Raw genomic sequence first — 27,074 nt, forward strand, 5'->3', positions numbered from 1 at the left:
TTTTATTTCAATGTTTTATTTAACCTTTTCATATTACACAATTTGCTGAAAACATTTAAAATACCAGTGAGACAAAAACAATTTTAAAAAAGAAAAAACACACAGACCAAATACCTCTTCTAGCTGAGGTATACTGCATAAGATTCATTGTCAAATCACAAGTTTTTGTTACTCAGTTATACAACTTGGAAGCATTTCAATGATACTCAGTCACTCAAAAGGAAGACATCATATATCCAGTTTATATGAGAGAGAGAGAAAAGGAGAGAAATGTACAACTACCTGAAAGAGAAGAGAAACCAGAAATGCCAAAGTTAAGTATTACTTAAATTCTAGTGCAACGTGAGTTGTTACCAACGGGATTTTATTTCCATATATATTACTGAAAATAACTAATTCAAACCTATCTTTTCAAGAGCTGGCAGATTGTTCATTTTTCCCCCATAAGATCTGGGAAGCAAACTGAGGGCAAACGTCCTGCACAATGTCAGCTGAAAAACCAAATATCCAAGCAGTGTGTTTTGTTTCCTGGGCAGATGTATGAATACACGGGAAGACTGAAGTACTTGCACCCAGTCAGTTAAGCACATGCTGTGTGCGGTTTTAACAAGCCCAGTGCTGAAAAGACAGCTGTGGACAGGCAAGCGTAACTTGCAAAAATGAGCAAGACCTCTAGTCTCTCAGTTTTATTTCTGAAAACACTATCAAACCCCACAGTCCACAATTATTTTGAAATTAGTTTGTTTTGACTCATAACATCTAGTGCTGGAGTTTAAAGACTTATATTATTTACACTTAGAGATTATTTTGCAAGAAACCATAAATAGTCCCTCAAAGGAAAGAGATTTATAAACAGATTTGGTAAGCCAGTTCATAAACTCACTTAACACAGTTAAGTAATATTAACCAGATGTTTCCGTTTTTAATTCCATTGCTTTCAGACTATAGGACTTAAGAAACCCAACAATGTAAGGCAAGCGTATCACACTTCAGCTCCATGGCCAAACCTAGCTTATATAAGTGGACCATTGGGACTGTGAAATATTTTAATAGAATATTATTCATGATACTATTAATCACACTGAATTAAAAATGTTATTCTAAGGTATTATCATATTAAGAACTATAGCCTATGGGTATTTGACTTTGGCACCTAAAGAAACAAAGCAATTTTTAAAAGGGAAAGAGCATGTCTAATGTTTATTTTGCTTATTCCTTTCTAAATTCAGTTAAACATAATTGGCCAACATTTAAGTGCTTCAATTTTAAAGATTTCTTTTTATATTTCAACTAATTTGGAATGGTAATAAAAAATTAGTATTTTACTTGCCGCATTTCAACTTTAGTTTTAAGTTGTACTCTTTCTCCAAAGAGAAAAGGTAAAACCAACCTACTTGTGTGTGGTTCAGCCTATCAGTCTTATAATGATTCCATAATGAGACAGTACTATGTAACTGAATCTTCATGATAACATCCATAAAATAATCTTGAAATATCTAGTTTTTAACTAGATAAAGGATCCTAGATTTTCACTAGTAGATACTTGATTCCATTCAGATTCTGTTCTATAAATTTTCTAAAACTTGTAATTTTCAGTTTACTCTTTTCTGAAACCATCTTCTTTGATTATAATAAAAATGAAAGGTTTTTAGGAAGTTGGGCATATTATAAACATCTAAAAATTTACTTAGAAATTCAAAGGCAATGAAAACAACGTATATGCTGCAAATCAGACAAATCATTACCTGAAAGTGTGTAACTTATGTTTAATTTTACTTTCCCCGCTTGGTGGAATGGGAAAATGGAAAACCTGTGTGCTTTAGTCATCAAAAAAAAACCACATTCACAAGATAATTGAGAGAGTTGCCACATATATATTGTTTGATACTTTTTGGATATCATCTTTTGGTTTCAACATTATTAATCACAAAAAGTAACCATTTCACTGACATTCAGTTAAGTAAAATACACCTCAGTTTGTATGCATTCTAGGTTGGACAACATCAGTGCAGTCACCATATTCCAGCTTGCTAAATGGATCAATCAAATGCATATTATTTTACTACACAAAGAGCCTCACCCACCAAATTCAATTTAGGGACAGAATTTTTATTAAACTGATTACCAACATTTTTGTTTATTATTTGTTGAAATTCTTTTCTTCACCCATAAAAAGCAAGGATAAACTTCCTTTGAAGTTTCTATTTTTCATCAGTATTCATCCAAACAAATTTCAATAAAGGGTGATAAACCTGCATTTCCCTTTATGTATATCTAGTTTGGAGAATACAACTATGAACAAAAACAAGAAAAAAATAAAAATTAAAGCCATTATTTAATGATGACTCTATGAAAGGCATGAGGCACAAATTCCCAGGTAAATTTTAATCGTGTCTTCTCTAAGACAGGTCATTCAGAAATGAAAGGCAAGTGACATTCCCTTTAGTACACAATTTGTAAATGTGGAAATAGGAATCGTTGTCATGATTATTTTCTGTCTCTGTTAATGAGTGGCTCTAAAAACAGTCTAATGATTCATAAAACCAGGTAAGCAACTCAAACTTTATAAATATATGACAGATTATAAGCTGCTGGCACTGAAGTGGGGGGTTTGATATGGACAAGCACGCCGTTTGCCTTTATCTTTTGGGCACCTTGGCTTTTAATGCTTTGTTCTGATATTCACGCAGAAAGTACGTAACTTCATTTTAGACAGTAAGCTGATCTAAGAGTGGAAAATATGTAGGGATGAAGGAAATTCCAAGTTATATGTATGCATATAAATGGCTTTATAATAATAAATGTACAGCCATTAAAGTTCTACAGGGACAGTGCAATTTAAAACTCTCAGCTTCTGCTTACAGACTGCCAAACCTAATCCTTCTTGTCTTTATTACTGACAACATAATTTGCTTAAAGGTAAACTATGCCCTCCTGCTACTATATGCTGTATTAAGAATGATATACCAGTATCAATGCAGAAGGTGAAATAAACGTGTAATAAATATTAAAGTCAGATGAAATAAATTCAGCTCTGTGAAATTTGGTTTTCAGTTTGCTGACAAATATTTGCTTCTTCCCAAGATTCTTTTTAGTTTGGCATTAGTACTATACTAGCTAGAATTTAATTCATACGAGTGTTTTTACTATGTTTTCAAATTTGGAATACTCTGAATCCAAAATATATATCTATGCCTTTTTCAAGAGGTGGAGAGTCAATATAATCATCATGGGCTGTTCCTGCCAGTTTCGGCTCGTATCCATTTTGAACCCGTTTTTCACTTTTGTCCTTCATAATTTCATAACAAAGTATCCAGAGGATGTCTTCCAGACTAAGCAGGGCTCTGAATCTCAAACGCTGTTTTGAAGAAGCGTGGAGTAAATGACTTTGGTAATCTGCAGAACCGCCGCGTGCAGCGCGTACTGGATGACCACGGCACCAAAGCCCTTGTAGAAGCCGAGCAGGCCCTCCTCCTGCCTCACGGTGCGGACGCAGTCTCTCATGCCCTCGTACTGCGTGTTAATCGGGAGCACCTCGTACCCCAGGTCTGTGTTGTCGATGATGGTGCGGGTGCCCTGCACGTGCAGGCGGTGCAGAACCGTCTCCAGCGGGTACAGCGTGACGTCAGAGCAGAGGCTGGCCACGAAGTTGGCGATGAGCTCCGGAAAGTAGGCGTCCAGCATGCTCTGCACCGGGCTGGCGCTCTCGCCGAGGTGGCCGTCGTAAGCCTTTCTCTTCAGGATGAGCAGGACGACCTTCTGGACGACCGAGCTGATGACGTAATGGAGAACCCCGTGCAGCACCGTGGGGAAGACCAAGGACAGGAGCGGAAGCAGGCGCTTGCTGTGAGGCACGCCCAAGCCGATCACTCTTCCAATCCCCTCCCTGACACACTCCAGAATCCCGGCGCCATCTCGGATTATCTCACTCTGCGATGAAAAGGAGGAAACAGTAAAAGTCATCAGCTGTTGCTTCTGTCACAGAGGATTCTTTTCAGGTCCGTTTAAGTCCCTTTTAAATTAATGTACTGACTAAAGGGGAGAAACATCAATGGTTTGCAAATGACAAATGTTATCTAGGCATTAGATCCTTTTTTCAAATAAAATTTCACAAAACAGCAGCGAAACTGGGAGCTATTCCAATTGGGGAAGGGAGACAGGGGAAGAGACGTGGCAGGGGACACACCAGGTGTCCCCACCTCAAGAAGCTCCCTGGGACTCATCCTGAAAAGCAACAACTACTGTACATAAGGAGGCACAGTGCTTGGGTGGAAGGCATGGCCTTACCCCTGGCTCCAGTAGGACTTGCTGGCTCTGTGATCATGGGCACGTGACTTTACTTCTCCTAAGAGAATTACTCTTCTACAAAAGTGGGATTAGGCCGACCTACCTTTATGCACAGAGCTGCTGGGAGCATTAAATGCAAGAAGGCCTGGTGCACAGAAAGCCTCAGGAGATGTTAAGTCACTATCATCTGCAATGTCTCTACTTTTTATAATTATGGGATGTGTATAAGAAGTTGTGATACTGGTTACAGAGGCGCAGACAGGCAGAAAAGCAATTCCCTGGTGGCTCAGTGGTAAAGAACCCACCTGCCAACGCAGGAGACAAGAGGTTCGATCGTTCCATCAGGAAGATTCTCTGGAGAAGGGAATGGCAGCCTACTCCAGTATTCTTGCCTGGAGAATCCCATGGACAGAGGAGCCTGGCGGGCTACAGTCCACGGGGTTGCAGAAGAGTTGGACACTTAGCGACTAAACAACAACAACAACAAAGAGGCCAATTTGGCCGCAACAGTGACTGAAGAGAAGAGGAAAAAGTGAAGTTAAAAAGGTATTCTGGGGCCACAGCATGCCACCGTGCAGACTTTGGTCTTTAGTCAGATGGGAAATGACTAGCTGGTCTGAAGCATAAGATGGATAAGATGGAATTTGTGTTATACTGGCTGTCGTGCAGAGGAGCACGAGAACGGAGGCTGAGAAACCAGTTAAAGATGTGATGATGGATTGGAAAAGCAGGTAGCAAAGGAAATAAAATGCTTCAACTGTGCTTTTTATCATAAAATTACAGCCAACAGGAATTCCTGGTGGACGGGATGTGGGTTATGGGAAAGAGAAGACAAGGATGAGCTTCAGAGCCACCGGCCAGAGGCGCTGGAGGGATAACAGTCCTCTCGCTGAGCTGGGCTGCACTGCCAGGCAGCAACCAGGTGGGTGGGGGGGGAGATCCAGAGTTCAGAAATGTGGAGTCTAGGGTGTGAGCTCCAAGAGCAGTTTACAGTCTAGACTAAAAGGAAAAGGTCGGAGCCGGACACATAAATGTGCAAGTTTGCAGTAAAGCTAAACCATGAGACCAAGATGAGCCCACCTAACCTCGGTCACTTCCCTGCCTCTGTCTCCCTTCCCACTCCAGCCTGTTGTAATGCAGCAGCCAAAGAGATCCCATTCAGGACCTAAGTCAGATCATGTCATCCTCCTGCTCAAACCCACCGACTCCCGTCTCCCTCAAAGCAAAGCCAAGCTATCACAGTGGTCTTCAGGGTCCTGCGTGCACTCTCGCCCTTCTCCACCTCAGACCGCATCTCCTCCTGTTCTCCGGTCCTGAGTCAGCTTCAGCTGTACCGGCCTTCTCTTTGCTTCGCAAACACAAGTCGGATGCAAGCCTCTCGCAGGGTCTTTGCACCCGCGTTCCCTCTGCTTAGAACGCTCTGCTCCCAAATACCTGTGTAGTTCTTATGTTCACACCTTTACTCAAAGGACTTTTGCTTCTGAGAGAGAACTTTCTGGATCTTGAAAAAATAGTAATCACTTCTCTCTACCCATTACACCTCTTAATTTCCTTGTTTTATTTTTATCCTCTTTGGTACTTAGCACCATGAAGTATCCTTTTATTTATCTTGTTTACTCCGCTGAGAAGTCTGAAATTCATCTCAGAGATGAGATGGATCCTTACTCAGCAAAGGGATATGAGCGTTGCAGCTTAGGAACACTAACCCTGCATGAGTATGTAGAATGGCCTTTAAGTCCAGGAAATAGAACAAGGCGTCTTAGTAAAAGACAAGTCACTAGGAAGTTTATATGTAAGAGCTTCAGGAAGTGTCCTTTAGGAGATCTATGCATAAATGTGTGATTTTCAAGGCAAAGCCTGTTCTCAAAGAGATCTGAGCTCCCCAGACAGGCAATCCTGCCCCCGCCCCGCCCCGCCCCGCCAGACTATGAAGTAGGAAGAAAGCAGCTATGTGACGTGAAGGGCTGGGAAGGGGGGCCTATCGGTGGGCGCCGTCTCAGATACTCCCTGAAGTCAGAACTGACAGGATGACTGACTAGTTACAAAGGATGAAGGAGATAGGAAAATCAAGACTTCTCTACTTTTTAAACTCATAGAGATGGGAGAGTTAAAAGGAGTCACGGGAGTACTGAGCTCTCCCGGCCGTGACTGTGTGATACGGAGCAGAGGGCCGCTGACTGCGCCCCGGACTGCACCCTGGACTGCGCCCCGGACTGCGCCGCTGACTGCGCCCCGGACTGCGCCGCTGACTGCACCCTGGACTGCGCTCCGGACTGCGCCCCCGACTGCGCCCCGGAGCACAAGAGAAGACGTGGGAAAGGTGGCATGAAAAGCGGGGAGGGCGCTCAAGAGAGAACCGGGAAATCAGGCGGCAGGAAGGAAGCAGCAGGTGGGAGCCCGAGCAGGAAACACATCGGAGATTCGGGGTTAAAAAAATCAGAATGAACAGCTAGTGAGCTAGGAACTCTACACAAATAATTCATTTAATCTTTGTAATTCAGTTAATAAAATACTGTTCCCATTTTATGGATGAGAAAAATAAGATTTAGAAAGGTTAAGACATCATCTCTAAGTTACAGACCTAATTTAAGCAGAGAAATGACTGTGATACGGGGCTGTCTGAAGCTAACACTCGCTTTCCCCAAGATGTCACCCTGTTTGTTTTTCCTTCATTATCTTCCTGCTGTTGCTTTCCTTATCTTTGAAATGATGTCATCTTATATTGACAACTCTTTAAGCTGCAGCCCCATACAAGGGTTATATCATTTTCACACTGTCAAGTGCAAGGGGATAGGAAATACCTGGGTAGCAAGACATTAATGTCAAACAATAATTCTACAAAATACATAAATAAATCGATGTGGCCAGAAAAGCACCTGAGTGGAAAAAGAGTAATTTGAAGAGGTAACGCTGATCCAGTGAGGCTTTTACAGAGAAAACTCATACACGCCAAAGACAGAAATACTCTAGAGCATCTGCCACTGGAGACAGAAGACAGGGGGCAGACAGCTGGACTGTGTGAAGAGGGTAGAGGAGGTTCGCTCAGTTTTAAGAGTAGGAATGGTACATGAGAAAGGACCCCAATTCAGTGTACCTGAAGCGCCACCACGTGGTTAGAAACAGTGAAACAATGTAGAATGTGAGCAGGAGATTGCTTTAGCTTCTGTAGTACACAGCATCAAATGCTCCCTAAAAGGAGTATGGAAAAAGAATGCTACCTACTGGTAAACTAGCTATGGGAACTACTCTTCTAATTGTTTCATGTTCAAGCAGTCATTTATTATCTGATAGGCCATAACCATTTGAGTTATACATAAGCATCTTAAAAAGTTGGGGGGGCACTCTATAGATTTTTTTCTTTTTAGAGCAAGTCATAGGCTGGGTTCTGAGACATCTGAATCGAGAGTACATCTGCCTATCATAAGGGATAACAAGAATTAACACTAGAGGCGTAAATTAAATTTGCAAAGAAAACTGACACACTGGCAATGTACCTAGCATATAATCTCTGATATACGTATGGTATCTGTGAAACATTTTGTTTAGGATATTGTCTTAAATTTTTATTACACTATCAGACATACACAATATACTGAATATTCCAAAAGACATTTTTAATGAAAAAAGTGACAATAAAAAATAGCTCACCTGTACTGTTTCAATTAGACTTGCTGAATAAAAAGGCATTGCCACTATGTAAGTTAGGCTGTAGAAATTAAAACAAACTTATCAGTACACTGAAACAGGAAGCTTACACTAGATTTTTTAATACCTATTTTAATATATCAACATAATCTATATCAAGCTTGAATAACAACTTCAAGGTTTTCAACTATTAATACTTATAGCCTAAAGATACTTCAGAGACCTATAACGTAAGATGCTTTACTCAACAATTAGAGATGAAAATCTATGTATTAAAATAACACAGAGACAGCCTGCAAGAAAATAACTTATTTTGGACCAGTAAAACGTAGGCTTGTTTATGATTCACTATTGGAACATCTACCTGCACACAGCTAATGTAGCCTATGAATCAGATACTTCAAATTTAGGATGAGGAATCCATTCCATTGCTTGCCTTTTTAGTGACACCTGAACAAGGCTACTGTTCTGCTATTGTCCTATCTATTATCATTATTAATTCCCAGATTTCCCACCCAGCAGAGCTAAGCCAGTCTTCCATGGTGAGTGAAGTCCCCTTTCATTATTAAAAAACAATATTGTACAGCTTTGCAAAGTTGCTTCCTATTGCAACTGCTGAGACATACAACTTTGCAAGCCTGCAAAATATAGTCACTTAAAATGATGTCAAGGTGGGACTTACCTAACCCCATGGGCCAGGTCCTGGCAAGTAGTGGTTTTCAAGGTGAATGGAACATCACTAAGTAATAATGTGCTGGAATGTCCCACAGAGGGAGCCAGCAAGCTGGGGGGTTTCCAATTCACAATCTTCAAGAAAAATTAAAAAGTGAAGAGTAAAATTCTAATCTATAAAAATGGTCAGTGGTGTAATGTCACTAAGTGCCTTTAGGACTACATTTTAATGACACTAAGGTTTTGAGTTTGCTCATCACCATACAAATAAATTTGTATGTCTGCTTACCAATAAAATAATGATAATAATTATAAGAATAATAATTTTCCTGGCAATTCAGGTTTAACAAGTTGACAATCCTTGCTAACTTCCTAAGAACACAAAGAAAAATTAAGTTGTGATTTCAGCCTTCCAAATTAGAAAGATTTGAAAGATAACATACATTTCAGGATTTTATTCCTAAACTTTGTTAATTTTCTTATTAAGTTTTAGTCCCATAAATATTTCTTTTGCTCTTATTTTCTTTAACTTTTATTTAATAAGCTTTTTTAAGTTCTAACACTATGAAAACTGGTTAAATTTCAATACAAATGCTGCTTTTGATACTTACGATTTCAATAGAAGGTGTTCTCCTATTTGTTTAGGATTCCATTTATGTGAAATCTCCCTAAAAAAATAAACAAAAGCCATGCTATTTAAAACATCCTGAATTAACCCAAGTTTCAAAAAGTTAATCAATTTTTAATTTTTTTTTTTAATCTGTAGCAGAAATATATTCTAATGGTGAACAATTTTCTTTCTGGGACCTGTCAAACAATTACAGTGGGTTGAAAAGAGAAAAAACATAGGCGGTCTTTCTGTATGCGCTGACAAAGGAGGAAGCGTTATAACTGATGACAGAAATGGACACGGGGGAGCTCCCTGGTAGTCCAGTGGTTAGGACTCTGTGCTTCCACTACCGAGGGCCTGGGTTAAATCCCTGAAGCCATGCAGTGTGGCCACAAAAAAAATGGCAGACAGGAAAACAACGGATGGGGAAGGGAAAGGCAGACAAGAAAACAGAATAAAGGAAGAAAAGCTTAATTAACTGTAGCGCTGAATGACACATTTGTGTAGCACCTAATTTTCAAAGTGCCTCTACTTATTAAGATGGCATTACTTTTGTGATTTTTATTATATTCTATTATCTTTTTAAGCTCCTGCTGTATGCCAGACATTGTGCAAAGCACTTTGCATAAATTATTTCTAACCCTCACAATGAACCTATAACCCTCATTTCATAGATGAGGAAACAGGCTGAGATGGTTCGTAACTTACCCAAAGCCATGCAACAAGTTAGTGGTGGAACTGGGTCTAAACCCTGGTCCATATGACTTGAAGTCTATACTATCTGCCTGTACTGCCTCTCATCTCACTTGATACAAGAAGGAATCCTGTGAGATAAACAGATATTGCCTTGTATATCTTACTGCCTTGTAACACCTATAGTAAGGTATTGCCTTTTACTTATGAGAAAAAGAAAGGTCAAAAAGATCACAGGGATATGTTCCAAGGAGAGGGACAGAATGCCATGTCTTGGACCAAGGTCTAGGACTGTGTGCATCCCGCGATTTAGGTTACTTTGGGAACCCGAAAAGAGGAGAGAGGCAAGCTAAATGCAGAAGAAAAAGGGAGAAAGTTATATCAAGAGTAAAGTAAAAAACGAGAAAACATGGAGAATAAAGGGGAAATCAAAAAAGGAGGCAGAAAAAGTGAAAAGGCAGACAGAGAGGATGGAAGGGAGGGGAGTGAGGAAGGTGGCGTAACAGAGAAAAGGAAAACGTAAAACCAAGTGGAGACTGGCTGCCACCAGCTTGCCCGGTTACACTGGCGCACACACAATACCCTACAGTCAGAGCAGGAGCCCGAGAAAAACATTTTCTGCTTGAAATGAATAAATATGACATAAGGAGACAAAGGAATACATTTTATATTGAAAAGGCGAAGGAAACCACTAATAATATGAGTGTTCTAAAAACAAACTCAGTACACTTACGGCACGCGTGATGCATGAATATTTCTACATTTTCCTAGAGACTGAAAGGTCCGCAGAGAAACTTTGAGAAAACAAAACAACCATCTCTGATTTATAAGACCTTAGAGAGTGTTCTGGGTCACATTCTGATGAAATTATTACCAGGATACAATACTAGCTCTGAACAATTGTAGAAAAATAGCTGGAATGACATTTAATGATTACGACAAAAATTCTAAAAAAGACTAGGCTACTTATCTTACTGACTTTATGATTATAAAATAAAATATGCTAAAAGGTTTGTAAATCTATTACTCTTGCCTGTGTGCCAAGCTGCTTCAGTCCTGTCCGACTCTTTGCAACACTGTGGACTGTAGCCCACCATGCTCCTGTCCATGGGATTCTCCAGACAAGAATGCTGGAGCAGGTTGCCATGCCTTCCTCCAGGGGATCTTCAGGACTCGGGGGTCGAGCCCACACCTCCTACATCTCTTGCACTGGCAGGTGGATTCTTTACCACTAACAGCACCTGGGAAGCCCTCCATTCTCTTACATGGCCTCGGCACCTGGGAAGCCCTCCATGCTCTCACATGGCCTCGGCACCTGGGAAGCCCTCCATGCTCTCACATGGCCTCGGCACCTGGGAAGCCCTCCATTCTCTCACATGGCCTCGGCACCTGGGAAGCCCTCCATTCTCTTACATGGCCTCGGCACCTAGGAAGCCCTCCATTCTCTTATATGGCTTCAAACAGGGTTACCACAGGTTATTATGATGTTAATTTTGAGCATTTCATTAACATTATGGATACGTGGGTCTGTAACCTGCCTTTCTGTAAGGACTGGGACACGTTTGCCTTTAACACTAATTGCTGTTCAGTCACTGAGTCTTGTCTGACTCTCCGTAACCCATGGGCTGCAGCATGCCAGGCTTCCCTGTCCTTCACCATCTCTTGGAGTTTGCTCAGGCTCACTGAATACTAATTACTGCTGCCAATTCTTAAGATCATTAGGATTAAGGTAAAAACAGCAAAAAGAGAAATTTAAAACCAAGTATAAAAAAAAAATGAGACACTCTTCCTGGTATCTATTCCTTTATAAAATGTGTAAAACTTACTGCCACAGCTCTAGAAATTTAAACTAGCACATTTAAATGCTTCATGAAGAGGGTAGTGTAAAAATATACTTCTGATTAAACCTTTTTATAGTCCATCACCAAGTACCAGGATATGTAGCTATTTTTAATTCACTATCTTCACAAGCAAACACTGCCCTTGAAATGAGCAACAAAATTAAAGAGAAGTGACTTGCTTTTTATCAGACTTTTTATTTGATATACACACACTCCCATGCACAATCAATATACAAAAGCAACAGAATTTTGAAATAACACTGTATTTGTGCAGCCTTTACTTTTTAAAAAAAAATAATTTATTTACTTATTTAATGGCTGTGCCGGGTCTTGGCTGCTGTGCTGGTTTTTCTCCAGTTGTGGTGCACAGGCTTCTGATCGCGGCGACTTCTCTCGTGGTAGCGCACAGGCTCTAGAGCAGGTGAGCTCGGCAGCTGCAGTTCTCCGGCTCCAGGGCACGGGCTCGGCAGTTATGGTTCGCCGGCTCTAGGGCACGTGGGCTCAGCAGTTGTGGTTTGCTGGCTCTAGAGCACTGGCTCGGCAGTTGCGGCTCATGGGCTCTAGAACACCAGCTTGGCAGTTGTGGTTTGCCAGCTCCAGAACATGGGCTCAGCAGTTTTGGCTCCCCAGCTCTAGAACACTGGCCCAGCAGTTGTGGTTTGCTGGCTTTAGAACACCAACTCAGCAGTTGTGGCTCGCCAGCTCTAGAGCACTGACTTGGGAGTTGTGGTTTGCTGGCTCTAGAACACCAGCCCAGCAGTTGCAGCTCGCTGGCTCTAGAACACTGGCCCAGCAGTTGTGGTTCTCCGGCTTTGGAACACCAACTCAGCAGCTGTGGTTGGCCAACTCTAGGGCACGTGGGCTCGGCAGTTGTGGCTCGCCAGCTTTAGAACACTGGCTCGGCAGTCGCGGTTTGCCGGCTCTAGAGCACCGGCCCAGCAGTTGCAGCTCGCCAGCTCTAGAACACCGGCTCAGTAGTTGTGGCGCACAGGCTCAGCTGCTCCATGGCATGTGGGATCTTCCCAGGCCAGGAACTGAACCTGCGTCTCTTGCACTGGCAGCAGATTCTTTACCACTGAGCCACCAGGGAAGCCCCCAGCCTTCACTTTCAATTGCTTCTTACTTTCCCATGGTCAAAGAGTTACCCTCTTTAAGAAAAAACATCTAACCCAAGCCCCTCATCTTCCAGCTCCTTCTTTTCTTCTCTCCTCTTCCCAGCTGACTGTCTAAACTTGCTATTTCCATGCCCTAACTTTGTACTCATCACTGAACCCACTCCAAGCTGGCTTTCGTCCTATTATTCTACAGCTCCTGCCAAGGTCTCTGTGACCTCCGTCCACATCACTAAATCAAACGGGCATTTTCAAGGTTGTGCCTTATTTGACCTTTCAGCAGCCATCATGCACTTGTGTTCCCTGCTGCTTCTGGAAGCCCTCCCTCCCCCCATATTCCACTACCCCAGACTCTTCTGGTTTTTCTCCTCTCTTCTCGTCTCTACTTTTGACTCCTGTGCAGGGGCATTTTTCTTAACTCAGTGATTTACGCTCGAGTTCTCAGCCCTTCTTTTCTTCCTTTATATGTTATACTCCTTCCCTAGGCAACCTCATCCAACAGGACGCTTCAGGACCTCCCAAATCTGCTGTCTTCGGTTTAGACTTCTCTCTGTGTCAGAATGAACTTGTCCAAAATCAAACTTATGATTTTTCTTTCTTAGACTCTTTCAGTGTTCCCTAAGTGAGAACTGTTAATCAGAAAGGAAATCTACCGAACTGGAGAAAGATTTCATTGTATTTAAAATGGAATGTGTTCAAGGTCAGTGAACTCAGAGGAGTCACTAGGAGAAACAGACAACAGGAGAAGGAAACAGTAACATGTGCAGCCACACATGTGAGGAGTCAGCCAAACGGATTCTGCGAGAGACTCAACTACACAGGTAGCCTTGGGTGGGGTGCTCCTTATGTTAGTGGTCTGAGAAATGCCCAGGAAAGGAACGGCCACTTCAGGGTGGAGCAACACCAAGTCTGACTGACTCTGCCTCAGGGAAGGTTTGGGGAAGGCCTGGGATGGATCTGGGCAGTAGACAAAGAAAGATCACAGATGATGACCCAGGGTTATAGTCATTTTTTTTTTTTTTTTTTAGAAGCAATAAATACTGAGAAACTATAAGCTTGGTGACTTAATAAACATTACAGATTTATTCTTTTTCTCAGATGTGATCATCATCAGTATAAAAAGACTAAATATTGGTGAATCAGTACTGTCTCACCTAGGGATCACCATGCAATTCAAGAACCTCAGTCTCGAAGACCCTAGAGCCCATCCTGAAATGCTAACTTCTGTGAAATGCTTTGGCTTACTACTTCTTACTGCTTTGATACTTTGTCTGCTATGACTTTGTTTTCCCCCAAGAAAAGTCAACGTTGCCCAAGGCAGTCAGGATTTAAAAAAAAAGAAAAAAGGTTTATACTCTAAGAATGGCTTTATTTGACATCTAATTGTTGTTGTTCAGTCGCTAAGTTGTGTCCAACTCTTTTGCAACCCGTGGACTGTTGCCCACCAGGCTCCTCTGTCCATGCAATTTCCCAGGTAAGAAGACTGGAGTTGGTTGCCTTTCATTCTCCAGGGGATCTTTCTGACCCAGGGATTGAACCCGCATCTCCAGCACTGGCAGGCAGATTCTTTACCACTGAGCCACCAGAGAAGCCTAACATCCAGTTACATAACCCAAAATTCTAGAAGTCACCCTTGACACCTCCTTGTCTATCACTGACCAACTTTAATCCATCACCAAGTTCAATCAATTTTACCTAAATATATCTTAAAGTCATCCATTTACACCCATCTCAAAGATACCATCCTGGTCCTAGTTACTGTATTTCTTTCCTAGGCTGTGATAGCCTACGAACACGTATCCTTATATCTATTTTGGTCCTCCTGTGGTCTTTTCATCTCCACTTACAATGACCCTTTAAAAACATACATCTGATTATGTCACTGACGCCTACTTAAAACTCTCCAGTATTCTTAAAGTGGTCTACAAGTTCAAGCACAGACCGGCTCTTGCTCTCCATCCTGCTCTGAGTTCAAACTCTATGAGTGTTTCCCTCAATTACCAGGGCTGCCCAGGTGGCTCGAGTGGTAAAGAATCTGCCTGCAATGCAGGAGATTTGCATTCAATCCCTGGGTCGGGAAGATCTCCTGGAGAAGGGCATGGCGACCCACTCCAGTATTCTTGCCTGGAGAATCCCATGGCTAGAGGAGCCTGGCAGGAAACAGTCCACGGGGTCACAAAGAGTCGGGCAGGACTGAATGACTAACTAACACACATTCCCTCAGTTACATGAATTCTTCGCATTCCCCCCGCCACACTCTGCACAAATTAGTCTGTGTCTCCTGATTGCCATTCGGATCTCAGTTTAAGTGTCACTTTCTTAGCAACATTGTTCCTAACCCTCTAACACTCTCATGGAACCATATTCTTTTCATTTAGAGAACAAATCTCAATTTGTCATTGTTCATTCATTAGGGGGATTATTTTACATAACATATGTCTCTTACACTAGATCCCAAGCGTCATGGTCAAAGGTACTTTTTGATTCTTCTCCTCACTGTATATATAACTTTCTAGTAAGTATCTAGCACATAGTAGGGACTCAGAAAATATGAGCTAAATAAATAAATGAAATAATGAGTGCGACTTACCACCAAAACTTAACCCAAGTAGAATATCTCAAAGATAACCTTTTGTGTCTTATTTAATAAGACTCAAAATGACCAGGAGAAACATATACCCACACAACTGATGTGTCTGCATAACTACAGAATGAGAAAGTTAGATAACAAAATTGTCTTCTCATTCTCATTTTTCTTTTCCCTTCCCTTAACCTGAAGTTAAAGTCACTACTTCATCTCTGTTTTAGAGAAATGCTGTTACATCCCTAAGGTTCCAGAACTAAAAAGTAGTATGAGTGTGTGCATGTGCATGCTAAGTCGCTTGATTCAGTCGTGTCTGACTCCTTGCAACCCACAGACTGTAGCCCAACCCTCTGTCTGTGGGATTCTCTGGGAAAGAATTCTGGAGTGGGTAGCCATTCCCTACTCCAGGGACTTCCCGCCCCACAGACCAAACCCATGGTCCCTGTGGCTCCTGCACTGCAGGCGGATTCTTCACCACTGAGCCACTGGGGAAGCCCAAAAGCAGCACAGCCAGGAGCAACAGTGTTCTGACTGCAAATACAGAATTCTTTATACTTTATAATACAGAAATCACTGAATTTTGTTAAATTTTTATTTACCTCGTGTTTCCTGAATTCCTACTATGTGCTCAAAATCAGGTATACAGTAAGGGGAAGAAACAAAGGGAATCCGTGACCCTAAAGGCTGGGACCTAGTGTGAGGGACATACGTTAAAATAAAATAATCCCACTAATGAACGAATAATGACAAGCTGAATTTTGTGTTTGTAGGACAATGTCAAGGACATTTGATGACAAGTACTACATTTTGTGAACTTCCAGATGTTCAAGCTGGTTTTAGAAAAGGCAGAGGAACCAGAGTCAAACTGCCAACATCCGCTGGATCATGGAAAAAGCAAGAGAGTTCCAGAAAAACATCTATTTCTGCTTTATTGACTATGCCAAAGCCTTTGACTGTGTGGATCACAACAAACTGTGGAAAATTCTGAAAGAGATGGGAATACCAGACCACCTGACCTGCCTCTTGAGAAACCTGTATGCAGGTTGGAAGCAACAGTTAGAACTGGACATGGAACAACAGACTGGCTCCAAATAGGAAAAGGAGTATGTCAAGGCTGTATATTGTCACCCTGCTTATTTAACTTACATGCAGAGTACATCATGAGAAACACTGGGCTGGAAGAAGCACAAGCTGGAATCAAGATTGGCGGGAGAAATATCAATAACCTCAGATATGCAGATGACACCACCCTTAAGGCAGAAAGTGAAGAGAAAAAAAGCCTCTTGATGAAAGTGAAAGAGGAGAGAGAAAAAGTTGGCTTAAAGCTTAACATTCAGAAAACTAAGATCATGGCATCTGGTCCCATCACTTCATGGGAAACAGATGGGGAGACAGTGGAAACAGTGTCAGACTTTAATTTTGGGGGCTCCAAAATCACTGCAGATGGTGATTGCAGCCATGAAATTAAAAGATGCTTATCCCTTGGAAGGAAAGTTATGACCAACCTAGACAGCATATTAAAAAGCAGAGACATGACTTTGCCAACAAAGGTCTCTCTGGTCAAGGCTATGGTTTTTCCAGTGGTCGTGTGTGGATGTGAGAGTTGGACTGTGAAGAAAGCTGAGCACTAAAAAATTGATGCTTTTGAACTGTGGTGTTGGAGAAGACTCTTGAGAGTCCCTTGGACTGCAAGGAGATCCAACCAGTCCAACCTAAAGGAGATCAGTCCTGGGTGTTCATTGGAAAGACTGATGCTGAAGCTGAAACTCCAGTACTTTGGCCACCTCATGCGAAGAGTTGACTCATTAGAAAAGACCCTGATGCTGGGAGGGATTGGGGGCAGGAGGAGAAGGGGATGACAGAGAATGAGATGGTTGGATGGCATCACTGACTCGATGGACATGAGTTTGAGTAAACTCCGGGAGTTGGTGATGGACAGGGAGGCCTGGCGTGCTGCAATTCATGGGGTCGCAAAGAGTCGGACACAACTGAGCAACTGAACTGACTGACTGACTACATTTTGACATTATGTGTGATATAAAAAGCAATGGGGTAAAATTAAAGGTCAGAAATTCACATTTTTTTAAAGTGTGAGAGGAGCAACTTTTAGCTGATGAAATGTTTTTGTCTGAAACATTTAGCAAAGCTATGTTAAAGGAACTTCAAGGCTATGCAGTCCTTCGAAAGCACTCACAGTGGCAAAAAGCCTGGTATCAGTCTCCTGTCTTTATTTCCTTCCCTGTAAAGACTGAATCTCAAGTCTGAGATGCTGGTGGCTGCACCTTCAACTCCCTCAGTTCCTGTCAATCCAAAAAATTAACCCTGCCAGGGGCCAATTCTGGATTAACAAACCATTTGGCCTTTAACTCCACCCCTGGGGTTTACTGTTGATAAAGAAAATCAGAGTCCTGCTAAACAACACCTAAACAAATTTATGGGATCTCCAATATTATCCCTTAACGTTATTTCCATAGATCCCTTGCAAAGTTCCCCTTCTGTCGCTCAGAGCTGTGACTCCCAAACATCTGTCACTGGTCTTACGCTCTTTTACTTTGACCCCCGTGCTCATCCTTCTTCCACCTCATCCTGTTTCAGAGAGAAGAGAGACCCATAAGCAAACATTCCGCCTCCCTCCAGAAGAATCCACTGTTCTGATTCCCCTCTTGGCTTCCAGGCCACCACTGTCCTCGAGCTTACTGCTACTGCCACATTTGTTCTGTGAGCATCTCTTTCTACACATCCACCCACCCACCCACCCCCATACAGAGCCCAGGATTCTGTCCTTGGTTCACTCTGTCATTTAATCTACACTTTCTCCTTAGGGAACTTCACCCATCCTCAAGCTTCAACTGAACATTCAAAGCCACGCCTCCAGGTTCAAATTTTCCCTGAACTCTGACCCATAGTTCCAGCCTCTTCCAGGCGTGTCCCGTGGATGTCTCAGACTTCATTTATTGAGAGTTGCTTTCCTCATCTTTCCCACTACAGCTTACTCTTCTTTATGATTCTCCAACTCAGTTCCAATCGAGAAATCTGTCACTGCTGCTAAATCACTCTCCTACAACCCCATTCCCAATATTATCAATTATACTTCAGAAATGTCTGTCCAGCTTCTGTTCTGTTCCATAGTTGAGACCCTTCTCAATCTGGCCTATATTACCATAACAGTTTTCCATGTCTCTGTCTGCATCAATCTTTTTTCTAAACATTGCCACTTGAATATATCCTTGACCGAATAACCTGTATATTAAAAAAAAGCAAACAATCCCCCACCTTAGATTTCCAACTCCATAGACAATAAAATCTAAGTCACTTATCAAAGGCAGAACCACGCTTTAGTCTAGTACCTCGGCTTTTCACCTTATCCTACTCCACACATGCTCAATATTTAAGCACAAGACACTTCTCACCACTCAGACCTTCCAATTTCCATAAAATTGTGGACGCTGTCACCTCGAATTGCTCTCCTACTCTGCCAAGTTATTTCCTACTCATAATTCCAGATCTAGCTCAGACTTCAGGTTTTAAAAAGAATTTTTGCCGATAAATCCATGTAAACTGTCCCGTGGACTCCAAAAGGGGTTTGTTTAATTATAGCATGAATCATGATGTGGGCTTCCCTTGTAGCTCAGTTGGTAAAGAATGTGCCTGCAATGTAGGAGACCCGGGTTCTATCCTTGGGTCGGGAGGAGCCACTGGAGAAGGAAATGGCAACCCACTCTAGTATCCTTGCCTGGAAAATCCCACAGACAGAGGAGCCCGGCGGGTTACAGTCCATGGGGTCGCAAAGAGTCAGACACGACTGAGTGACTGAACTGAACTGAATACATAGCAGTAGGAGCTGAAAGACATATCTCAACAGATACTAGACCAGGAAGGGTTTTCTCCATCGCATACCAATTCCGTAAGACATAATTATTTATTCTGTTTCTTCTCTTAGCTACTTTAAGCAAGTTTTCAAATTCAAGGTATTTTTAGCAACTATCATTTTTTCATATTTTTAATATGAAGCTAATAATGAAAAATGCCAAAAAAGGTACCTTGGTAAAGGTGTGAATTCACTGATTATTCCCTCTGCTCCAAGTGTGATTCCCTGCACGATAAATGTACTTCCCATTCCTTTCCAAAGGGCCCTTGGTCCCTAAAATGACCAAAATTTATTATTATTTCTGTTAATGCCTAAAAAGGAAATACAAAAGTTCTTAATAAAACTTGACATTAAATGTTTTCTGCTATTTCCCAGTAAGACATTATTCTAAGAACATTTTAGTAAAGAATGACAAGTAAATTACCTACTTTCTTTAGTATTTGTTGTGTGAGCTACATTTAGGCCAAGATAAACACTCCAAATTAATTATCTCTAATATGGATTAAATACCTTTAATATTTACTTAATTTTGGCAAAAGTGTGACGTTACTGATTATTCAGTGATATCAAAAGGTATCATTACCCAGTTAAGTTACTTTTAGTATAAGAGTTATAATATCTTCAGTAACTAAATTAAAAGATTATTTCTCACCTGAGTTTTGTTGAAGCTGTACATAATATTGATGACTGTAAATGGGGTGAGATGATAGTGCCGAGCATGGTAGTTAACCTGTAAAAAAGATATTTTATGATTATTTTCTGTTATTATTTTGTCAAGAAATAAGAGCATGAAAGATACACAGTGGAGTCATAGCATAAATAAAAGTTCAATTGTAAAGTCAGCATGAATTATACAGAAGCAAAATTACTTTAGAAAATGCTTTAAATAACTTAAAAGCAAAGAACATGTGCTTATACACACACAACCCTGAAAAACCAATGTATAATATATCCAGGCTTCCCTTATAGCTCAGTTGGTAAAGAATCTGCCTGCAATAAAATATATAATAAAGAAGGCTTTGTTGTTTGATATTTATGTTTCCTTAAACATCAGCATGAAATTCACTGTGGCAAAATGCTCATGCCATTTAACACATAGGAACCATAAAGAACTCTGGGAATAGATTTCTGTCTTCCACGGCAAGCAGTAACAAGCTATAAACAATTGGTAAATTATGAAATCAGTATGGGGGATCAGAACTAATACTTAATAAGTGACATAATAAAAAAGTATCAGAATGCATTATACACTCTGAAAGTATTACTTTATAAAACATTTTTAAACATCACTCATATATGTATACACTGGATCACAACGCAATATTGTCACAATGTAAAAAATGTGTCTAAAATTTGCTATTCTAGGGCATATACACTGTTCATGCTACTTAAATACTGAATTCTCTCTATATGCTTACATTTTGGTGCTAAGCATAAAAAAATTATTATTTTGAAAAACTGGTTTATCTTTTCTAACTCAATTTTCAAAGAGGATGTTATACTATAGGTGCTTTTGCCAGTGTGGCCCATTAGCCCTCAAAAACCTTATTATCCTTTCAGGGGATAGACATGTTCAAAATTATTTTCTTGATACTAAGGCATCATTTTCCTTTGTTATTGTGTTGACATTTTCAATAATAGTGCCAAAGCAATAGTGGGTAAAATTGCTAACTCTGGCATAACTGAAGGCAGTGGCAGCAAACTGTATTTTTGTACTTATTGTATTCTTCATCTGACTCACGTGTGAAGATGCAAAAGCCACTTTCCCTAAAAGATGCCCTTGGTGAAGCAGTAAGATATACTAATTTTATAGAATCTTGACTCCTGAGTACACATCATCTTTCTAATTTAATATTTTGTGTATTGCATAATGAATATACTGTCATAAGAAAAAGAACTTGTCTGATGGAGCTGTGAGTCTGAAAATAGTCACTTTTTTCCATGGAATACCATTTTTTTTCTGGAAAAACTAACAAGACTATAGTTACTTGGGACAAACATATTTTTAAAACTAAACAAAGTGGCTCACTGATTAGAAAACAAGACTATTAGCTGCCAAAGATAAATTTGAGCCTATGAGCAAAAATTAGAAATCTGGAAACCCTATATCCACTACCATGAACATACCAAAACTCAAACACTTTTCTGGTGAGATTTATAGTGATTGTAATGGTGGTGGTTTTTTAATACAGTAAAAGCAAATGTCATAACATTTAGAAGATCTATATAATCAGTAAATCAATATTTTTCAATTAATCAATGCATGATGTAATAGAATCACACATGGGTAAAAACAAACCCATTCAACATGAAGGACAGATCAACAGGTTTTAATGTAAAAGAGTACAAAAACATTTAACCTGTGTGGTTTAGGATTTCACAATGCAAATAACTTTATCTGCCAATTATCTAAAAAAATATAAAACTCCCATTTTTAAGTACATATGTATGTAAGGCTAGGCTTTCTTGTTTCTTTCAAAAACATGTGCTGCAACAGACTGACTGCAGAAACAGATGTGACAATCTGGCTGCCTTCTATTATGCCAGACATTAAAGATATTTTCAAAAAAGTTCTATAAAAATGTTATTTATGCTAATACCTCATCAATTTATTGTTATTTTAATGAATTAAACATATATATATGTATATAAATTTTCCCAGTTTGGGATTCTGAAATGGCAAATATTGGTAGATACAATCCATATAAACAATCATTCTTTAGGGATCTCAATAAATTTTAAGACTTAGCTTTCAAAGAGCAAAAAGTTTGAGAACTGATATATTATACATTTTGGTATACATCACGTGGAATAATGGTTACATGGTCTCAGCCATTTATCTGAGGCCTATATGTCAAATCAGGGTTAGGATCACTGTTTAGAAAACTACATAAAGTACATTTACCTGACACTGGCGGCGCAGAACGATGCAGGGATGGGCCAGTACGTTTTCTGTAAAAAGACTATAAAAGGACAATTCATATTTACAACACATGTAAAACTGAATTTATTCTTAAGGAATCATGTATTACTTAAGTGATACATTATTCTCAAAAGTAAAAAAAATAGAGTTTTCAAATGTTTCAGTTTGTTTATAAATCATTGTACCAATAATAAGATTCAATATGAAAAAAAAATAAAATCAGATTTGCAAACTGGTAAGCAAAGAAACAACATATAATATGTACAGTATAAAGATGAAATTATCGATACACTTGTAGGCCTGATATGGAAAACTTACTTCCTAGACAATTTAAATGCCCCTTCCCCTTTCTTTCAGAGGATATGCTGTGAACAAAGTTCTCATCAAAAGAGCCCTCCATCCTGTAAATTTTGGCGTGGATGTACTTTGCACTTAAGTTACAGGGATTTTAATGAACATATTAGGGGAGACCTAGATGCTATGCTCTTTTTTCCTAACAACAACACTAGTTGAATCAGATATCACAAAATAAACACTAAAGGCGTCTCAAAAACGATATTTACACAATATTTTACAGTATATGGAAATGCTGATTCTACAGATGCTATGCTGCTAAATATCTTGTCATAATTCTGATGTTTAGGAAAAAGGTTCAATGCAAAATTACTTGTTTTGGGGAGGGAGATAAGATTACATTTTATTTTTTGGACAGACACATGAAAAGTTCTTACAATGTTCCTTTAAATTATTTTGTGTTTATAAAATTGAACGAATTTTCACTATCCTTATGGGGGAAAATTATAGGTTTTAAATAATTTTTCTGCACAGAACTTTTTAATATTTAACTACTGCTCCAAAAATCAATCTAAAGGAAGTAATACTAATTATTTAACATTATAAAGAAAAAACTTTAAATAAAACTTGAATTAAAAATCTTTAGACAAAACATTACCTTGCAAGTCCAATACCAAATCCAGCAAATCTATTCAACTGCTCTAAAATAGAAAGAATACGATTACTTATAACCATTATTTAGGTTTACCATAAAAAAGAACAAAAAATATCTTTTTACTAACATGATATTCATTTAAACTCCATGTCCCCAAATCGAATTTTGACAGGGGCCAGGAAGGTCATTTGAACGAGTGAAGAGCTCCATTGGAGCTTGTGGCAAGTTGCAAGGGGTAGACGCCTAACTGCTTTTCAACTCCAAATCATTGTTGCCACATGGAACTCTTGAGTCCAGGGTTTCAAAGCTGTGATTTTCCTAAACAGATATTCTCATTTTTATATAGTATCTTCCAGTTTTAAAATATTGGCAACTATTTTAAAAAGGATTAGTTAATTTCATGTAGGCCAAATCAAACATGTTTTGCAGGTAAATGCTAAGGGCTACTAGTTTTCAACTTCCGCCTAATCTTTTTTTTTCTAGTGAAGACTCTGACTGATAACTTTCATCAACCACACCTCCCGTGTTGTAATCAGTCATTCACTGTGACTGGTGGAGAGTATTTGTGTTAAACCAACAGTTGCAAGCAAAACATCTCATGAACTTAATTAAGTTGAAAGAGCACTTAGGGTAGCTAAAATGGGAAAAAGAGGCTCTCTTCTCTCTCTTCCCAAGTTTTAAAGACTCTGATGTGTTGTTATTTAGTTGCTCAGTTGTGTCCAACTCTTTTGTGACCCCAGTGACTGTAGCCCACCAGGCTCCTCTGTCCATGGGATTTCCCAGGCAATATTGGAGTGGGTTTCCATTTTTCTCCAGAATAGTTTGATAGTAGCTGCTTAATTCCTGGAGAAGGATATGGCAACCTACTCCAGTACTCTCGCCTGAAAAGTCCCAGGAACAGAGGCCACCTGACACCCTACAGTCCATGGGTTGCTAAGATTCGGACATGACTGAATGACTGAACACGCAGCCTAACCAGGTCTCTGTGATATACTACTGTGTACATACGTGCTGCTGCTCATGGCACAGCTATAGTCTGATCAGGAGGGTTTACAGCTGGAAAATTCCTACCCATGTGTCAAAAGAGAAAACAAATTTTTTTTCTAACTGAAAAACTTAAAATCATAAAGATGAAATATCAAACCCCGAGAGACTAGACATTAAATTTCAGCTATAATATTCACAAGGGATTTTTCTCCCATTCTCTTCTTGCTCCCCTCTTCTCCAATCCCTCCCTCTCATCTCTGCTCTTTTGAATGAAGTAATGCCCTCACTATTCCCTGAGAGCCAAAACATGACCATGTAAACAATCTCTGGGGAAACCACCATTGCCTTGAAAAATATACAAGGGCAAAGGCTTCTTTTGCCCAATTAAGATACTTTCCTCCTTTCATCTTTTCCCTTTGTGTTTGTATAGGTCCTCCAATAAACTAACAAAAAATACCACTGACATTCTCTGGAAGGGGTCAGGAAGGTTTACTAGTATTAACGAAGTCTCCCAGGCGTCTATTCTCTTTGCAGAGTTTTTCACCAGCCTCTTAACTGCTGCAAAACACCCCCCACAAAACCCTGGATATTAAAGATCTCATTTTAACCATCAATGCATAAATTATGAAAAGATAAAACGTCAGCTCTACTGCCTGAGAAGGTAACTGTGAGGCAATCACATATGCATTTTGAATAATTTATAACTTTCCAGTACTCCTTCTGGGACCTATGGGGAAAAAACAGCGCTAGAGTGAAAATCTAACTGTATATATAACACTGAGTAAGTCACCGATCCTCCATCTATCCTCACTGGATGATAGTACAGTCTGTTCCTCCCCGTAACCCAAACCAAATAAATGTTACTGTACTTCCTAGTCAAAGAAATGAGACTAAAATTTATGTCTAGAATGTACATAATATTTAAGGGTATGATCTATTATTCTAACACTTTTAGGAGAACGGGAACATGCAGCAGCCATTATCTCCATTTTATGAATCCAGACGATGTTGAAAATATCTAGATCACATAGAGTTGCAATTAAAACATCTTTGTCTTCTGACAAGGAGGCCTGGCGTGCTGCAGTCTATGGGGTTGCAGACTCCGACACGACTGAGCAACTGAACTGAACCGATCTTCTGACACTGCAAAGAATAATTATGTCTTGATTCCAAATTCTTATCTTGAAAATGTCTTAAGTGTTTTTCATTCTTTAGTGGAATTTTTAAGTAAAAAAAAGAAAGGAGGAGGTGGGAAAATACAGAAGTAGTTTGGGATCTAGAACACGAACTCCTATGATTACATGGAAAAAAGAAAGGTTGACTTTTAGCCTACTGTGTGGTCCACACTGTATCAGGCATTACTGACACCTCATTTTGTTTGTAGGTCTTTTTTTTTTTTTTTCCCACAAAACCCTTAATTATTCTTCTATACACTTTAAAGATGAGGACAGCAAGAGAGCACAGAGGTTAAGAAAGTCTCAGCTTTCAATAGTGGTAGAGAAAGCTCTGAGCCGAAGGCTGCCTATGGTCTCGGAGAAAGTTATTTGTACAACGCAAAGCCACCACTGATCAATGGAATCAAGGTGGTACAGCGGCCGGTCAATCAGCTATTTCTCACGTGAGTCCCGATAAACAGCAAGCCAATCTCCTTTGTGGATTCTGGGCATGGGAGGTAGCATGCCGAAAACCTTCCGTGATCGCTGCCACGCAAGGCTAAGGCAAGCCTCTCCAGAAAACCCTGGGGCAGGGAGAGGGCGGAGGCCCGCTCCGGGGGCAGAGGGCGAAAGGAGCGCCGAGAGGCGGCGCGGCGGGTCCGGTGGGCGCGACCCCGCGCGGGGCCCCGGCCGCCGACTACTACCCCCGCCCCTCCTACTCCCGGGGTCCCTCCCCGCCGCTCCGTGCGGACCACCCCCCCGAACCCCACCCTTGTCCGCCCCTCCAGCCCCCCGAGATCCCCAGGCTCTCACCGTCGCCTCCCACCCCGCCCCTCAGGCGCCCGCCCCCCAGGCCCTCACCGCCTTCCCTCAGGCGCTCGCCCCTTTCTTGCCCCCCAGGCCCTCACCGCCGCTGCGCCCCGCGCCGCCGGGGCAGGGCCCCTCCGCCGGGCCCTCGGGCGGCGTGCACGGGGCGGGCGCGCCGCGGGGCGGGCTCTCCTCGGCCCAGTGCAGGTTGCGGCTCCCCGGGATGTCTGGGGGAGAGGTCACCCAGCGGCTCAGGTCCGACGCGGAGCTGAAGGACCTCGCCGGAAAGGCGCCGCCAAAGCCCGGCTCGTCTCGGGCCCCAGCCCGGTAGCCCAAGCCGTCGAACCCGTCCGGGCGCCGCGGATGCATCGCGCACGGGGGCAGAATGAGGCAAGCCCGCCCCGGAGCCCGCCGCCACCCGGGCCACACAGCCTCTCCTCAGCGGCCGCGGCGCCCCGGCAGCCTGACACCCGGAAGTCACGCCGGCAGCCCGGACGTGCAGGGAGCACGTGACCCTACCACTTCCTGCGGCCGCTAGAGGCGCGGTTGCTAAGGAAACGCGGCAGCACACAGAGCGGCGGCCCGCGGGGAGGATGCCGGGAGATGGGAGGATGCCAGGAAATGGGAGGTGCTAAGGGTTTGGAGAGAGACCTGTGACCCGGCAACAGGAGCCTGCAGCGAGACGACGCGCGGTGGGCGTCTCAGCCGGAAGTGCCTCGCCCCTCACAGGGGCCCGAGATCTATTTTGCCCTGGCTAATGCCCCGCCAGCCGCGAAGGAGCTCTTGGAAGTTCCAGTTGCCGGTGCCCACAAGGTCACACCTGGCTTTCCCTCCCCTACTTGGCATTCTGAGTGAAATCTACTCAGATGCCTGGTTCGGCCCAGTGAACCCGGAAGTGTGTGGACGGCTGGAGCAAGCCTTAGAATAGAAGGTCGCGGGAGA

General features: G+C 41.5%; 1 protein-coding gene across 1 annotated transcript; it reads right to left on the reverse strand.

Moving 5' to 3' along the window:
- On the reverse strand, positions 1-26,620 carry SLC25A46 (solute carrier family 25 member 46). The gene is made up of 8 exons (XM_043464491.1): positions 26,234-26,620; positions 23,188-23,230; positions 22,218-22,275; positions 19,965-20,042; positions 19,485-19,585; positions 9,216-9,272; positions 7,936-7,993; positions 1-3,930 (listed from the first exon to the last, which is right to left on the reverse strand). Exons 1-8 carry the CDS (start codon positions 26,499-26,501, stop codon positions 3,352-3,354), a joined length of 1,242 nt encoding a protein of 413 aa, XP_043320426.1. The 5' UTR covers positions 26,502-26,620; the 3' UTR covers positions 1-3,351.
- Between the last annotated feature and the right edge of the window lie 454 nt (positions 26,621-27,074).

The sequence above is a fragment of the Cervus canadensis genome, chromosome 4 (assembly GCF_019320065.1).
Source record: "Cervus canadensis isolate Bull #8, Minnesota chromosome 4, ASM1932006v1, whole genome shotgun sequence".
Lineage (NCBI taxonomy): Eukaryota > Metazoa > Chordata > Mammalia > Artiodactyla > Cervidae > Cervus > Cervus canadensis.

Bases quoted from the DNA above. Each gene is read 5' to 3' on its own strand.
- SLC25A46 (XM_043464491.1), bottom strand. From the start codon at position 26,501: ATGCATCCGCGGCGCCCGGACGGGTTCGACGGCTTGGGCTACCGGGCT. The intron at 20,043-22,217 runs GTAAATGTACTT...TCTTTTTTACAG, and splicing joins TTCTGCGCCGCCAGTGTCAG to GTTAACTACCATGCTCGGCA. The intron at 7,994-9,215 runs GTAAGTATCAAA...TAATTTCTACAG, and splicing joins GAACACCTTCTATTGAAATC to CCTAACTTACATAGTGGCAA.